This window comes from Leiobunum rupestre, chromosome 10 (genome assembly GCF_980474605.1).
Source record: "Leiobunum rupestre chromosome 10, qqLeiRupe1.1.hap1, whole genome shotgun sequence".
Classification (NCBI taxonomy): Eukaryota; Metazoa; Arthropoda; class Arachnida; order Opiliones; family Sclerosomatidae; genus Leiobunum; species Leiobunum rupestre.
Window position 1 is genome coordinate 12,005,572 of NC_143393.1, and position 18,109 is coordinate 12,023,680.

The 18,109-nt window shown below is 40.2% G+C and overlaps 1 protein-coding gene across 4 annotated transcripts in view; it reads left to right on the top strand.

Annotated features, from left to right (window-relative positions):
* Positions 1 to 8,575, top strand: part of LOC149923675 (histone-lysine N-methyltransferase MECOM-like) — a 162,541-nt gene extending 153,966 nt beyond the window's left edge. For 2 of the 4 annotated variants that reach the window (XM_090160510.1, XM_090160511.1), the window contains one exon: positions 4,757 to 8,575. In XM_090160510.1, the coding sequence (XP_090016636.1) occupies positions 5,133 to 7,679 (2,547 nt within the window). In that variant the 5' untranslated portion in view covers positions 4,757 to 5,132 and the 3' untranslated portion in view covers positions 7,680 to 8,575. Of the gene's footprint in view, positions 1 to 4,265; positions 4,346 to 4,756 lie in introns of those variants that run through there. The other 2 variants (XM_090160509.1, XR_016476936.1) reach the window with 2 other exon arrangements.
* The last annotated feature ends 9,534 nt before the right edge of the window (positions 8,576 to 18,109 follow it).

Below are 18,109 nucleotides of genomic sequence, written 5' to 3' on the forward strand. Positions count from 1 at the left end.
CACATATTACTTGCTAAATTTTAAATAACTAATAAGCATCATTACGTAATTCAGTAGACTCGAGTTAATAAATGAAAAATATTATAAATTAAATTTAGACGTCAGTAATAACGTCACGTTACTTGAAATAGCGGCCGCCAACTAGCTGAGGATACAATTTCGGCCACTCAAATGTCCGCCATTTTCTCCGTGGAGAACAGTGCTGCCTTGCAAAGGTTTTTAAAGAAAGCAGTGTTTCCAGAGTCAAATTATTTTGTTTTAAAATTGGTAAACTTTCATTTTACCTGCTTTAGACTTAACTCAGTTGAGGGGACGCGGGAATGGTTAGAATCTAAACATCTACACATAAAAGCGAATTAATTTGTCGATGAAATTTTTAAACAAACTACTTTACTCAGTAAAATAACGATATCTCATTAATTGTGTTAATATTGCATATATAATATTGATATATTTAGATAAATACTTTCTTCACGTAGGTTACCTTAGCTATACCGAAATAAATAATAATAATGATACAACCTTGCACGATGGGAAAATATCTAACAAACGGTCCAAAAATCAGTGTTTCCGGTCGTGGTTTCGTCCACATATTAGCGTGAAACAAAAGTTCACAGTTTACTTTTAAAACGCCCAAGTTTAATTTTATTACTATACTTAATGTAAATAACGTAATCAATTTTTTCATAAGCATTGACAAAGCGGACAGGTCATATAATTTGCTTGGATCTTTAATTAAAACCAGTTCTGAACCGCATCCTCCCCTTTTCAAAAATTGTTTCGTGCGGAGGTGAGAGTATCACGAAAGTTATCCATTAAAAGAGAGTAATTGGCGACGTTTAAGTGACGAATTAGAGCTCGTCGTTATTGAGAAATTCTTGCCATTTTCACTCCGTTTCATTTTTTTAAATACAATAATTAACGGGTTTTTATTTCTTGTTTGATGTCATGGTATCAATCTTGTCTAATTGGCGCTAGACCTGATCGCGTTACTCTTAGTTTCGTCGCGGTCCAATGAGGCTTCTAAAGAGGGGCTGAAACACCTCCCCGTAACCGATCTAGTGAACTCAAACGAATAAATTCTATTGGAAAACGTTATTACTAGGACGGCACCTTATTTTACAAATATGTTTAAATGTTATTAGATTTAATTTATCACAAAAGTAATTAACCTAAAATATTCGTACACTAGAAGTATATTGTATCTAGGCAGGAATCCATATTTTTACTTGGAAAGGTTATCGCGGCAGATTTTCGTCTCGTTTTTTTTTGACGTCACTATGTAAACTTAACAAACAACAACGTGAGAGGGGAGCACGCGCAGAGGGGATGTTTTTATCTCGTAGGCGGGGCCAAAGCCGTCAGAGTGATCTCACCATACGCGATACGGTAGGATAAACATTCCAAGTGGAGGTTTGGATTCTTGATCTAGGCTTTTAAAATGAAACAAGAGTACTTTCCAATGAGCGAGAATTAGCCTAAAGAGTAGCCAAGTAAAGGCCAACGCGATAAGTTCATAAACAGCTGGATTATATTATAAAACACAATATGTATGCTAAAGTAAATTCAGCAGCTTAGGAGCTTGTCGCGTTGGCCGTACGTACGTGGCTCTACGTAGACTAAGGGCCGGTTGCAATAGTATGCTTGGCGAGGATTCGACCATAGAAGTTATATTGGCAAATCCTAGACAAACATACTTTTGCAACAGGCTCTTATAGTCCAAGCCGCGGAAGGATACACGGCTGAAAATATGCTATGGGGTTTTTCATAAAATACAGCTATGTTGTCCCCCCCCCCCCGACAAAAATTGCCCCCTCAGTCTTTGATGGGAGTTCAGTTCAGTACGTTCCAGTTCCGAATCCGTCATTGCGACTCGCATGAATGTACGTCAAAAAGCTGGCAAACATGTTTCCCGAAAAAACTATAGACTGTTACATGTCCCTTCCTAGAGTATACCACTTCCTAGGCAGTTCTTTGGTGGGGATTTTATGAATACACCTATTGAAGTAAATGAACCAGGGACGTTTAATGGACAGACTGGTCCACCTGTCACCCGACGACAGCCTGTAAGCCAGTAACGTGTTTCCTTCCCTCATTCATCGTCTCAAATATAAATAAATACATTCTTGATATATTATGTACTTTTGATAAAACCGCTAAGATTATACGGATAAATGTGCCGAAAAATCCTTGAAGCATCTGCAGGTGCTAGCTACTGATTTTAATTACGCAATGCCCTTAAGCCATAAGAAGAATGCGGTAGGATAATAAATATGGATGCATCCGTCGAAGCTTCGTGCTAAAATATTCACGGTGAAGAACCTTGATTGTTATAGTAGCGTACGATTTTTTCAATGAAGACGAGAAAATGGTAACCGTAGCGCACTGTGACTTAAAAACTTCGTTTTCACCTGCTCTACATTCCTAGCATACGCCCAAATTCGTGACGATACCCCAAACGTATTCTTCCTTATAAGGTCATAACAAGAGTTTTCTACTGGAAAATAAGTGAGTTTCAATAACCACCCCGCCATCTATCGCCTTTACAAATAACTATTAGGGTAATATTTTTCACAACAAAGAGAAGCCTAATAGCGTTTTCCATTTGATTGCTCAAGATTCGCTCCGAATCTGTCTCCGACGTCATAGATATCGCCCCAATCGACTAGAGTAAAACCTCAAATGGAACATACCATGAACATATTCCCGCGCTTTGTTGTGTTTCGTCTGCTAGTAATTTGAATTTTCGCGTCTTGGTCTCGATCCGTTGATCTGTCGAAATCGGCAGATCGGTTTTGGGCGATCTCGGAGCACAAAAGAGCTGAAAATGGAGTACACAAAATTTGATCGGAGCAGACCCGAGCACTCAAATGGAACATAACATGTTGATCAGAGCGATCTAGAGCGATCTAGAGCGATCTAGAGCGCTCGAGAGCAGTCAAATGGAAAACGCTATAATCTTCCGTCTGCTTTTTCGTCTAAAATCGCGTGTGTCAGATATTATTGAAACTCGCTTATTCTCTTCAGTACTAATTCCGTCGAAATTTAATAAACAAAGAATATGGTTTAGTTTGACCCTTACCTTATCTTCTCTTTCTTTTTTTTTAAATATTTTGAAGGTTACTTAGCCGGAACTCGATTTCAAATTCCCATAACCTTTCGGGGTGTAAAGTTGTATACAAATAATGAAAAACAGGTTTATGTGTTCGCTCAAGACTTTATCTGTAAACTGACGATTTAAGTCAGAATTGATAGCTAGGCAAAAATCCTTATTTTGAAGCTTGTTTAATCGTTTTTCTCCTTTGACAACGGAGTCGTGCACGTTTATGGACTCGAGGATAATATCATTGTAGTTGTATAGTTTTTTTTAAAAAAGCCATTGATGGTAAAATTAATTAACTAGACTGCACCCACGTAAGCGTCTTGGAACGGTTCTTTGCGCCCTCAATTCTTGATCAGGAGGAATCCGCCATAGCATCGTTACCGAATGAAGCGTGTCCAAACATTTCTTTCCGGCGACTCAAAAGATGACCAATTTACCCATTAGCTCCTGAAAATCGAACGGAAGAATGTGTCGCTTTCTTCTTCATTCAAGCATGCGGATTCCTCAACCCCTCCTGCCCCAGAAACACTTTCGTTTTCGACTTCGTTTCAGAAAAAATCGTAGTTTTTTTAAAAGTTTCCGGAATTAAGAAGACTATTTCTCATCGCTACGGAATCCCTCATATTGGCCAAAAAAGTCACGCGTTTTTCCAATTAGGGCAAAAACGACGCGACGGCAATAATTTTATTGGCGACGCAAAAATTTCTCCGTTAGACCTAATACGATATTTTTCGTCGACACACCGTTAGGACTAATATATATATTTATTTTTTGGCATCGACATTCCATTAGAACTAATATATATATTTTTTTTGTGTCGACACTCCGTTAGGACTAAATTTTTTTTTGCGTCGACACTCTGTTAGGACTAAAATATTTTCTTTTGCGTCGACACTCCGTTAGGGCAAATATAATATTTTTTTGCGTCGACTAATATACAATGTTTTCCGTTGCCTCTCCATTCAAACTAATACAATGTTTTGCGTCGACACTCCGTTACGCCTAATAGATTATTTTGCGTCGACACTCCATTGGTGCTAATACAATTTTTTTGCGTCGATTTCCGTTGGGCACGAACTAAATGTTTTACGCGCGTAAAGAAAACTTTATCATTACGCGCGCTAGTGGAAACAAAGCTTCTCACAATTACTTTGCGTCGACGCTCACCGTCATGGCGTTTTTGCCCTAGTGAAAACTAGCCTTCATGGGCGTGACGGTGGAGATTCATCACGAGACAACACGGTATGTTACGGAACGGGATCAGTGGGAAACGACAGATGTTGGGTTGCGACATCTACCCGTAGCTTTCTTAAACTGTTACGTTTTAATTGACTACACCCGATACGGCGGTGGGAGGCCGATAATTGGCCTCGTGGTCGCACTCGACTATTCCCCCGTCGAAGCACGTATGTCACGCAATCCGGCCATCGGGTAATTGTCGCGCCTGGCTAATTGCCGAGCCCCCGTTAGAGCCGTGGAAAACGGATATCGAACCGTCGCGACCCGCGCATTCCCCGGTTGTTCCACGCAGCAGTCTAGTTAGCCGATTGGCACAGCGCGCCTCGTGACGAAATAATTACATTTCTTTTTTTTAAATTAAATAACTCAAACGACGTTCTGATGTTTATTTTCCCTCCCGTTTCTGTTTTGCAGATTCAACCACGACCAAGCGACCGTTTCCTCCGCTTCGTACAATTCCGACGAGAAGGAGTACAAGTGTAGTCAGTGTCCGAAGGTCTTCAACTGGAAGAGCAACCTCATCCGACACCAGGTCGCCCACGACGAATCCCGGCGCTACGTCTGCGAAAATTGCAAGAAGGTCTTCACCGACCCCAGTAACCTTCAGCGTCACATCCGGTCGCAACACATTGGAGCCCGTTCGCACGCCTGTCCCGAGTGCGGGAAGACATTCGCCACCTCCAGCGGACTCAAGCAACACACCCACATCCACAGTAGCGTCAAACCGTTTCGTTGCGAAGTCTGTTTCAAGGCCTACACGCAGTTCTCGAATCTGTGCCGTCACAAGCGCATGCACGCTACCTGTCGCATGCAAATAAAGTGTCACAAGTGCGGACAAGCCTTTTCGACGGTCACTTCTCTGTCCAAACACAAGCGCTTCTGCGAAGGAGCTGCGGCCGCAGCGGCCGCCACTACCTCTTCGTCGACCACCTCGGCTCCCGCTGTCCGGAACACGCCCGCGCTCTCCAACGACCATCACCAGACGACGGTCACTTCCACCGTCCGCGATCACCCTCTGATCAGCAATTCGACAGCCAACACGACGGGACAATCGTCGCGAGACCACAATGAGAAACCGCTGCCAATGAGCGTTGGCCCCTCGCCGACCACGAACCCTCTGTTGTTCTACCCCCGGCCCGGTTTCCCGTTCTACTCTCCGTCACTCTTCGGCTACAATCTCTTCTCGGGTCCGACATTACCGACGCCGCCGCCTCTCATCCCGGATCCCTCCCTTCTGGGTTCAAACAACCCGGTGGTCAAGCACCACCAAGGCCCGAATCCCGTTTTCGCGGCCGCTGCTGCCGCGGCGGCGGCCTTGCAGCCTTTATCTTCGGCCAACGCTATCGCCATCAAGAGCGAATTGAACTTTGACTTTAAACTCGAAAAGAAAAACTCCGAAGGTTCCGAATCCGAAATTTCGGAGGAACTCAGTTCATATTCGGGAGAGGACAACTCTTCCATTAGCGAAGAAGCAGAATCTGATCGCGAAGACAGTCCGTCGCCCGCCAAGAGAGGTCATAAGGCGGGTCAGAACCTACCGCTGTCCCCCTCGAACGGACCTTTATCCTTAACCGTCGACACGACCACGGGCGCCCCGGTCGTGCCCACCTCGCAAAGCAAAGACATGTTTCCCGGTTCCAGGCAAGGGTCTCCCCGGCAGGGCACCGTTTGCCCCGAAACGGCCGCCATCGCGCCCGTCATGAACTCGAACGGACTTTCGCGTCATTTGGCCGCCGTCGGATGCCCCTCCACGGCGGACCCAGACATGCCTTTCGATTTGTCGCGTAGCAAGAACAAAATGCCTCAAGAGGATTCCCCCGAATACAAATCTAAAGTGCGCGACGACCGGAAGTTGGACGAGCAGCCTCTGGACTTGAGGGTCTCGCGCAAACGAGCGCCCACCACTAGTCTGACGCGTGCGGCCATCGAAGAAGCCACGGCCCATTTCAACAAAGGAGGCCCTCTATTCAGCGCCAGCGATCTTGAAAAGCGCATCCACGAATCACGCCACCTTCTTCGGGAACCGAGCGGAAACCCTCAAGGTCACCACCATCACTCTCACCCGCACCTTCATCACCCGCATCAGCACGGTCAACAACAACAGCAGCAGCACCATCTTTCGGTGACGGGCAACAGTCGCTCCAACGTCAGTCCCGTCCCGCACTCGCCCAACAAGTTGCACATGGCCTACCCTCGCCCCATGTACCCCATGTTCTTGGACAAACCCCCTTTTAACATGTTTGGTGGCCCGGATCGATTGCTGGCTCCCTTTCCTCCGCGGTATCCTTTTTTAGGGCCACTCTTGGGGTCGGCCAACCCCTCGTTCGACCTGATGCGCGCGCACATGGACAAAGTGGCCAAACCTATGCACGACATGATGATCCCGCACCTGAACAAAGCGAAAGAGCGCTACACCTGCAAATTCTGCGGCAAGGTGTTCCCGCGTTCGGCCAACCTGACGCGTCACTTGCGGACGCACACGGGGGAACAGCCTTACAAATGCAAGTACTGCGAACGCTCCTTCAGTATTTCGTCCAACCTGCAACGACACGTTCGTAACATCCACAACAAGGAAAAACCCTTCAAGTGTCCGCTCTGCGACCGCTGCTTCGGTCAACAGACCAACCTGGACCGCCACTTGAAGAAACACGAAGCCGACGGCCCCACCATTCTGGACGACAGCCCCAGGGTCAGTTCGCACCACCGGGACGACAAGGACGACGGCTACTTCGACGAAATTCGCAGTTTCATCGGCAAGGTGACCGACAAAAAAGTCCTCGATCTCCAACACGCCGCGGCCGGATTTTTCCTGGGGGGACGATACCACCTGAACCCCAGGGACCCCATGCTCGCCGCTAAGTTGAATGGCGCTGGACCCTTACCCGGCGGACTGTCCTCGGCCGCCGTGATGGCCGCCGCCGCCTCCAGGGCTCTCAACGTGGATAAGGACTCCGACGACGAAGGGGACGAGGGATCCACACCCAAACGACTCAGAAGCGACAGCTACCCGGACAACGAAGACGACGACATCGACGAAGACGACGAAACGGAAGCCGACCAGGACCCTCCGTCGAGAGAGAACGGCTACGACTCGTCCTCCCCCGTTTTCAACGGCGCCAAGAGCGACAAGAGTCCCTCTGGCGGCGAATCCCCCATTTCGTTAACGGGTAAAAAAGACTCTCCGAACGGCGTCGCGATCAAAGACAGCCGCTCTTCGGAATCGAGCAACTCCGAAACGGACGAAGAAATGGCGGACAACGCCAGCGAACATTCGGCCAAGGCCAAGACCAGCGAGTCCCCTCAACCACCACCTCAACCCGTTTCAGTCGTAGACTAGCTTCAATTCTTACACCTTCACTATTATTAATATTAATATAATAAAATAAATGATAAATAACTATTATGTACAGATCTTTAGAGAAAGAGATAAATCAACGCGCAAATAATTTGAAACCTTAACCAAGCTAGTCAGATAACTTTCGGCGCAGTTCGAACGCGAAAAACAAAGTCGGTTTAGTTAAATAGCAATTGCCGTCAGTGCGCGACTGCGTCTGTTCCGTGGCACGAAAAGTAATTCTGCTATAACAAATCATTCCCTTCGTAACCATGACAACATTATTCGAAATCAAATATACCACCGTTCGCGTTTTTCTACTTAAAAAGAATGCTTCATTTTGGAACTTTTTCCCCTAACGGCTGGGTAAGACTTCGTTGAGTACAAACACTTTGGAGACTGTTATCGACATTGGTTACGGTACTTTTCGGAATTATATTAAAAATTCCAAAAAACAAAATAATTAATAATTGAAACGTTTATCTCGACAGCACCTTTTCTCTTTTAAAAAACTCTAAACGAAACAAATTTTTTTTCTTAAATTGAAAGAAAAACAAAAATTATTTACAATGTATGTCAACATTTGCGAAAATGACCTCTGACCCTTTTCGGGGGAACAATTTCATGGTACTATACGGACATCGTCTTAAGGGCGGACATTTAAAACCAATATCTTTTTAATTGAATAAAAGAACAAAAGTTTAAACACATTTTTCGCTCATCAGCATTTAATAATTTTTCTTGTTTTTTTACAAAACCACGAAGTATAAATATATCGAACAATTGTTTTTGTTAGTTTGTTTGTTGAACTTTTATTTACCAAAAATTCCAAAGAATACATACACTGTACAAATTAACTCGAATATTAAAAAAAAACGAATAGTCAAGGTGCAGACCAATTTAACTGACGAAAATTAAGTATAAAATAAATATACTATAAAAAAAACGTCAAATAGATAAATAAAAAAATATATAGTATAAAAAAAATATTGCGAATATTATAGTAATAATCGGTTATTTATACGTCACAGAAAATTTTGTTTCCAACTTTTTCTTATTTTTCCGGTTACATTTTAAATTTAAAAATAAAATTCTTCTTGTTTTATTATTTTTTTTATATAGTGTAAAAAACACTTGAAGATTTTTAATAATGGCTGTCCTAAGAACTTCAAATTCCATCCACTCAATCGAATATAGTTCACTATACTTAATAACAAAAAAATTGGTTTTTGAAATATTCCTAAATACAGTGTGCCTTTGGTACCTAATAAATACGAAAAATAAACACTATAAAAAATTTAAAAGGCTCAGTTGAAAAAAAAATATCTTTTACGATATTTAGAGCCATTTTTATTAACTTATTTTTTTCAGGTTTAAAGTATTTCTTAATTTAATGAACATTTGAAAATTGACTTTAATTTTTACGAAAACCTAAATGACGGAAGAAAACAAATTGTATATATTCACAGCTATATAGGCTTAAAGATCAACCATAACTTCACGACATTTTTAATATTATCTATAATTTCACACCGCAATTGTTTATGTTTATTTTTAAGAAAAAAATATTTGTTAATTCATAAACGACGAACACGCTGTTGAAAATTCATGTACAGATTTTTTTGTGACTAGTAATTGTTATGAAAAGAAAGCAAATCTCATATAATATATAGGTTCAACTTTAAATGTGCGACAAGTATTGACCTAAACGAGAAAATAAAATTAAGCAATCTTTCGCTAAAATATATCGTTGTTTATAAATTTGTTCACTGATATCGTAAAAATATAACATACCACTTATACTTATGATATTCGATAAGATGACAGAGCTGCATTTGAAAACGGAAACGCTACCATTCCCGCCCATTCCCGTTGAAACAATACCCAATTTCCATCCCATATACGTTCCAATATTCTTCCAACCATTTCCAAATCATTTGACACGTTTTCTTATTCGTGCCAATAACCTTGTTTATTTTTTTTAAATAATAATCAGCAAAGTTATGTGTCAATAAGATAATCAGCTAGGCTAATACCCAAGGCACCACTTTAGGCCTAAGTCATCAAGCGACCTTTGAAGCCTTTAATTCAGGTGGCCGGGTTACAATGCGTAGGAGGGTGGTGGCAAGCCCTGCATGCCACGCGAGCCAACAGCTCCCTACACTCACTATTACCGTTAGCCTCATCAAGTTTTTATGGAAAGGAAAACCGAAGAGCTCGGGGGAAAACCCCTTAAACCAGTGGGGAAAGAACTTGCAAACTCAACGCAGAAGCAGTTGTTCCGAGTTTTCACCCACTGCCACAAGCTGGGATCGAACCCGGCTCCTCTGGCTGCGAGGTGAAAGTGATAACCACTCCGCCACCCCACCTACGATTCCCGAAACTCCATTCCCGATTCAAAGTATCGCTACCAAATGGAAAATCCATTCCCGACCATTCCCGAACTTAAAATTACCCTTCCCATCACTTTCCTGACTGAAAATAAGATATCAATTTGATCCCAGTCCATTACCGAGATATTCGGCGTCGGCGAGAGCAATAGGCAAGGTTAGGCTGATGGGTACTTTAATGCCAGACAGGGCCTACACACATTTAAAGTAAGGGCCCACGCTAGGACTGTGCGAGTACTCGAACATCATCGAGTACTCGGCCTTTTTTGAGGTCGTGTACTCGAACTCGACCTCGAATAAGTAATTGGAGAATACTCGTCGATTACCGAGTACCAAAAAATTGCATATTCGGGTACCCGATTACTCGAATAAGCTGCTATCGTTGCTTCAAAGTTTAAAGAGGGGTTTTTACAACTTTTTTGGGGCAATAAACGGTACCTACAAAGTTGTAGAAACTGTGGTCCATTTAAATTAAAGGAATATTTTTCAGCATTGAAAGTTACTTTATACTCCTTTTAAATTATTTTCATAATTTCTTGAATAGAACCAGCTTCTAATCAAGTACTCGATAACCCGACTCGTTATAAATATTACTCGATGGTTATTTTTAGTTACTCGACTCGAATAAGGGAAATTTTCCCCTTAATCAAGTACTCGATTACTCGACTCGACTTCAATATTACTCGACTCGAATACTCGATGAAAAAGAATTTGGTACTCTATACCCGACTCGATTGCCTGAAACCACTACTCGCACAGCCCTATCCCACGCTCAAACGTCTAATAGGGGAAACCTTTATTCAAACATAAGGACCCATGTGAAATCTAAACCTCGAAAATATTAGATTTTGACCAATTTGTTTAGATTAAAGGATAATTTTTTCTATTTTTTCATGCTGTTTGCTATCATTAGCACTTTAACTTTGCTTGTTTCAATTATAAGTGAAGCAGAGTACACGACGATACAAAATGATTTTTGGACTAAAGCGCCACTAGACTTCGTTTTTATTCGACTTTGTAATAGCAAACGATAATACTATAACACAGACAAACTATTATACGATTATCCAAGAACGCATTTTGACTTTTAAAGCAACTGTCTGCTCTATCATTGCCCCCTGCGTTATGATAAGGCCCTGTTATTACAAATGACAATGAATCTATCGGATTCTTAAAAAAACGACTTTACTGGAGAGCGTAGTTCCATCTATTAATGACAAAGGAAGCTCAAATTCAAAATAGCGAAACGATATCGTCGTCTGATAACCATTTATGATTATTATAATTAGACAACTTACTCTACTTACGTCGTTAGTGGACTTTAACCTAAGTTATATAAAATATATTGTTAAAAATTAATGTAATTTAAGTTATTGTCAAATTTACAAACGAACCAATCAACGCTAGGGGTACTTTTATGCCCCGCCTTTTGAGTCGAAATGTAGCGTAAGCATCTTGTTTTGAGTTCGACGCTAGCGACATCTGTTGAAAAAAGAGCTACTTCACGTTGAGCCGACACTTGCTCAAAATACATTTCCATGGTTGCCGTGGTAAATGGTAATAAAAATCATATAATTTCGAAAGGAAACCAAGTGCTGCTTTTTCCAAATACTTTTCACGAAGAAAAAATGTACGGAAAAATGTGGTTTAAAAAAAAAACAGCCATTTGAATTTTTTTAGGTCTGCAATGGAACATGTTCATTTCAATACTTTAAGTTTAGATACTTCTCTAGAAAGCATACGTTGTATAATACGGAAATTTAGTAGGACTAAAATTAGGATAATATCGGAAGTTTTAGATGAACGAGGTCTTACTTTAATAATTTTTCGAACAAGCTTTAGCGCTAAAATATATGGAAACTCTATTTAACTAGACACAGAATCTTGACGCACCCAAACAATTTTTCCTCAGTTATTGACTTCAGCTCAAATAATGCCTCGTTATTATGTAACATAATAAAATAAGTACGACAATAACGAAATTGATCGCTGAACTGATTTTAAAAGTTAATGCGCAATCAAGGTTTAGCACAGAGCCCCCTAGTGTCTAAAATAAACCTAATCCGAAATAAATTACTTCCAAGGGCGATAATACACTACTAAATGAGATTCAATAACCGCATCGCCATCTATCGGCTTTCAAAATAACTATTAGGATGTTACTTGTCCTAATACGCAGGCCTCACTAATATCTGACACATGCGCGGTTAGATGGAAAAGCAGATGAGTATGATACTTCGATGTCATAAATCAGTGTGACCTTGGTAACCTATGACGTCAGCTTAGGATTCACTAATCACAATTAAAACAGTGTTAAAGAAATGTCATATACTTATGGCTATTACGTGACTTACGCTAAAACGTAAGACAGTCAGTCAAATAAACACAGAATTGTATGTGAAAGATATATTTCGATTTTTCAATGATTAATAGACTGGTGTTTTTCGCGATGGTGATGGCGTAAAAAGTAGCCCTAAAACTTTAAAAATGCTCTTCCCACAGTAGTCAAAGTATGTCGAAGGTCAGGTCTCCTAAATCATTGCTCATTCACGTTTTTCATAGTATGGATGGAAACCTTTAAGTGAAAACAATCGTAAGACCAGGTAGTTCCCATCCATCTCGGATAAACGCCACTTTCGAAGAAGGTAGCTCGTCTTCAACAACAAAAAAGAGAGATCGTACTTTCTCAGGGAACGAAGCTCACGAATTAGCCTTCAGTCCTTTCTAGATAATGGTGAGTCTCCCTTTCATTCTTTTCGTGTCGAAGGAGTTGCAATTTCATAACGCGTATATATAGTTATCCGATACGCGTATGACATAGATGATAATGTAAGGGGGTTGTAACGGGGGTAGCCAGCGTTTAGTTACTAATTACATCCGAGGGTAATTTACCCAGTGGCAATTCTCCCCCATACCCTTAAAATCTATGTTATACAACGGACCGTGTTGGGCGGGTTCTGCTCATTTTGGAACCGGTTGGTGAGTTTGGAATCAAACTGAGCTGGTGAGCAGGAGCATTGCGAAAGTGAATCTAGCTCAGCCTATCTCGGAAAATATTATATTATTATAATTTTGTTATTATATTTTTATGTTATTATTATTTTTTTATTTTATTATTTTTTTTTATTTCATTATATTTTTATTTTATTATTTTTTTATTTCATTATATTTTTATTTTATTATTTTTTTATTTCATTATATTTTTATTTCATTATATTTTTATTTTTTTATTTCATTATATTTTTATTTTTTATTTCATTATATTTTTATTTTTTTATTTCATTATATTTTTATTTTATTATTATTTTTATTGTTTTATTTATATTATTATTTTTTATTATGATATTATATTTTTTATTATTTTATTATATTTTTTATTATTTTATTATATTTTTTTATTATATTTTTTATTATTTTATTATATTTTTTATTATGTTATTATATTTATTATTATTATATTATTATATTTTTTTATTATTATATTATATATTATATTTTTATTATTATGTTATTATATTTATTATTATGATGTTATTATATTTATTATTATTATATGATTATATTTTTATAATGTTATTATATTTTTCTTATTATGTTATTATATTTTTCTTATTATGTTATTATATTTTTTATTATTATATTACTATTTTGGATGTCATTTTTTGAACCACTTATTTTCTTAATTGTAATGTTAAAAATTATAAACAGCTCAAAAACATTTTATATCAATCTGAGGTAGCCGGAAATGATAAATACTCAAAATGAGCGCAAAAGAGCTCTAGCTTAATGTAAGCTAAAATGAGCTAATGAAAATGCCCTCAAAGAGAATGTGTTAGAGATGAGATGAGATGAGCCAGCATTGATTATAAAACCATATTATAAAACCACTTTAAAAAGATAAAGTAGCATGAGTCGCTTAAAACTTTCCTTTTCGGACAAATTTATTTTGTTTTTCCAAAACCATAGAAACAATAACATTTATGTAAATATTTTCTTTATTATCCGTGATAAAAGTGGTATTCATTGTTTTTGAAACAATATCCCCGTAGGCCCATAGTATAGGAAATATACCGCCATCTACATTCTCAATATCGAACTACATATCCTTAAGTCTTCTCTAATAGTATTTATTCAAAATACAGAAGCTACTCTGCAGGGTTGCTAGTTCAAACGAATTTGGCAAACACTTTGCAATTGTTATTGTACTAACATTTTATGGGAATTCAAACAATTTAATCAAGGCGTGTGCGTTTATTAATTATTATATTCGCTTTATAATCATCCCAAGCCCGAATTTTCCTAGGGTAATTCACTAATTACGCTCTTGATCTGACATCACTGCGATTTGAGTGCCTTGTCTCCTCCAACAGTTACTTTTCTCAAACGTTTCTAGGTTGACACATCTTTTTTCCCGTTTACGGGGTTCAAAATTTCCCGAGGAAATTACGCTCCTTCGATCTGGCATCACTGCAAGTTTGAGTATGCGCCTTGTCTCCTCCAACTTCTCTCAAACCTTCCTCCGTTGGCACATGTTTTTGGTCGTATTCGGGTTACAAAATTCCCGTAGGAAATTACGCTCCTTCGATCTGGCATCACTGCAAGTTTGAGTATGCGCCTTGTCTCCTCCAACTTCTCTCAAACCTTCCTCCGTTGACACATGTTTTTTGTCGTATTCGGGTTACAAAATTCCCGTAGGAAATTACGCTCCTTCGATCTGGCATCACTGCAAGTTTGAGTATGCGCCTTGTCTCCTCCAACTTCTCTCAAACCTTCCTCCGTTGACACATGTTTTTTGTCGTATTCGGGTTACAAAATTCCCGTAGGAAATTACGCTCCTTCGATCTGGCATCACTGCAAGTTTGAGTATGCGCCTTGTCTCCTCCAACTTCTCTCAAACCTTCCTCCGTTGACACATGTTTTTTGTCGTATTCGGGTTACAAAATTCCCGTAGGAAATTACGCTCCTTCGATCTGGCATCACTGCAAGTTTGAGTATGCGCCTTGTCTCCTCCAACTTCTCTCAAACCTTCCTCCGTTGACACATGTTTTTTGTCGTATTCGGGTTACAAAATTCCCGTAGGAAATTACGCTCCTTCGATCTGGCATCACTGCAAGTTTGAGTATGCGCCTTGTCTCCTCCAACTTCTCTCAAACCTTCCTCCGTTGACACATGTTTTTTGTCGTATTCGGGTTACAAAATTCCCGTAGGAAATTACGCTCCTTCGATCTGGCATCACTGCAAGTTTGAGTATGCGCCTTGTCTCCTCCAACTTCTCTCAAACCTTCCTCCGTTGACACATGTTTTTTGTCGTATTCGGGTTACAAAATTCCCGTAGGAAATTACGCTCCTTCGATCTGGCATCACTGCAAGTTTGAGTATGCGCCTTGTCTCCTCCAACTTCTCTCAAACCTTCCTCCGTTGACACATGTTTTTTGTCGTATTCGGGTTACAAAATTCCCGTAGGAAATTACGCTCCTTCGATCTGGCATCACTGCAAGTTTGAGTATGCGCCTTGTCTCCTCCAACTTCTCTCAAACCTTCCTCCGTTGACACATGTTTTTTGTCGTATTCGGGTTACAAAATTCCCGTAGGAAATTACGCTCCTTCGATCTGGCATCACTGCAAGTTTGAGTATGCGCCTTGTCTCCTCCAACTTCTCTCAAACCTTCCTCCGTTGACACATGTTTTTTGTCGTATTCGGGTTACAAAATTCCCGTAGGAAAATACGATCCTTCGATCTGGCATCACTGCGATTTGAGTGCCTTGTCTCCTCCAACAGTTACTTTTCTCAAACGTTTCTAGGTTGACACATCTTTTTTCCCGTTTACGCGGTTCAAAATTTCCCCTAGGAAATTACGCTCCTTCGATCTGGCATCACTGCAAGTTTGAGTATGCGCCTTGTCTCCCCCAACTTCTCTCAAACGTTCCTCTGTTGATACATTTTGGGGCGTTTAAGATTTTTCCCGCGCCGCTAGAGAAAGAGTAGAGCTGGGACGGGGGGCGATATTCTTTAGTTTTCGTCACGTCTGGTGTCAAAGGTCACGCTCGGTAGCCCGCGCAGAAGGGCACCCATCTATTAGCGAATCGTCTTATAACAGGTTGTTTCTCCTTTCTCAAAATGACGCTGGATTCGTGACTCTAGCCGTTGCCTAATCGCCGCCTGCCGTTCACGCTCCGATTTTCGTCGGCCTGTAAAAACCCCTTATCTCTCCCCCCCCCCCCACACACCATAGTCCCCCCTCTCTCCATGCACCACGTCGTGTCTTCACTTTTATACTTAAGCCAAGATAAGTATTCATTTCAATTTAGCGAGAATGACCACATCGAGTTGATCTGCAGCCATCATAGTCTAGTTTTCCCCCCGACACTTGATGGGGGGAGGAAACACGTCACCCGCGTCTGGTTCAATAGCGTCGTACGACGTCAGCTGCGGGGAACCAATGAGATAAAGGGATGTTTTGATAGGAGGAGTTTACTGTTAGCCGGTGAGGGGGATGGGGATAAAACGACGCAAAATCGTTTCAACGTAGTCATTCCGTTTAAGTTGAAACAAATATATTGTTGCTGAAACATTTTATCCCCAAAATATTTCGTGGTAACATTGTAACCTTAGACAATGAGCTAAATTGTTTTGTCTCCATCACATCATACTTTCTTCCTTGGCGGTTGTTAGTCATTGTTGATGTCCATGTACGGATGGTGACGTCAAGTTTTACGACAAAAGTCTCTTTTTATTTGCGGACAACGCTAAGCGACAATGATTGCCGTCTGTCTACCTAGCGTTGTCGAGAATAATACCAGTTCCCTGCCTTTAACTATATTAGGGTCTATTGAAATTGGACGCGGGGTGGTACCAAGAACCTATTTAAGTTACCGTGAACGTATGGAAGCAGGAGAAGTACTACCTAAGTCTAATTGAAAATTGAATTGACTTTAAAATTATTTTTATTTCACAATAACTGATAATCTTTAAATTATTTTGCTATTAATTATTTATCAAATTAATCAAACCGTTAAATTCACTTTTAATTAAAGTTGCACGAATTAAATTATAAGATAAATCAAACTTGTCCATTATTAAATTGTACACGTTTTGTCCAAAGATAGCGCGTTCTTTCGGCCGACAATAGATGGCACTACGTAATTGGAAAAATGGAGGATTACCGTTTGTGGGAGGGGCTTTGGTTGTAGATCATGGTAGCCGGCCTGTGCCTAGTAACAGAAGTACATCTTACGAGATAAGTATCTCTCTCCCTCTCTTTTCAATGCTATTTTCTTGAAACATGTACCTTTGCAGGCTCTCCATAATTTTTCAAAAGATGTTTTGTATAAAGAAAACTTGTGCTATGACGTCAGTTTACGCATCCCTTGGTTGTGAAAAGTACCATCCTAATAGTTATTTTTCAAGCTGATAGATGGCGTTGTGGTAATTGAAACTCGCTTATTACCTACATTGAAAATTGACTCAAGCCCACGAAGACACGCGGAACATAATTACCGTTAAGTATTCTATAAAGCTTTTTGTTAAATTAAACTTTGTAAGTTACGTCACTTCCAACTTCGTGACGAAAAATGCGTCATCAACGTTCAAGATTTTGAAAACGTGCACAATTCCTTGCATACAGTTCAGCTCGTGCCTCAAAATCGCTACAGATATTGTTTCCATGGTAACATTTTCAATAATACAATTATTTATGGGTCTAATTATTGTATAATAATTCAGCTAGGCTAATACCCAAGGCACCACCATAGGCCCAAGTCATCGAGTGACTTTTAAAGCCGGGTTACAATGTGTAGGAGGGTGGTGGCAAGCTCTTCATGCCACGCGAACCAAAAGCTCCCTACACTAACTATTACCATAAACCTCAACAAGTTTTTAAATTTCGCGTATACAATCATGTAATACGGAGGCATACTTACGAGTGAATATGTTACGTATGATATTATTTGTATATTCCGCGTGAAACAATGTCTCGTATACAATGTAATACGGAGGCATACTTACGAGTGAATATGTTACGTATGATAATATGTATAATTTAT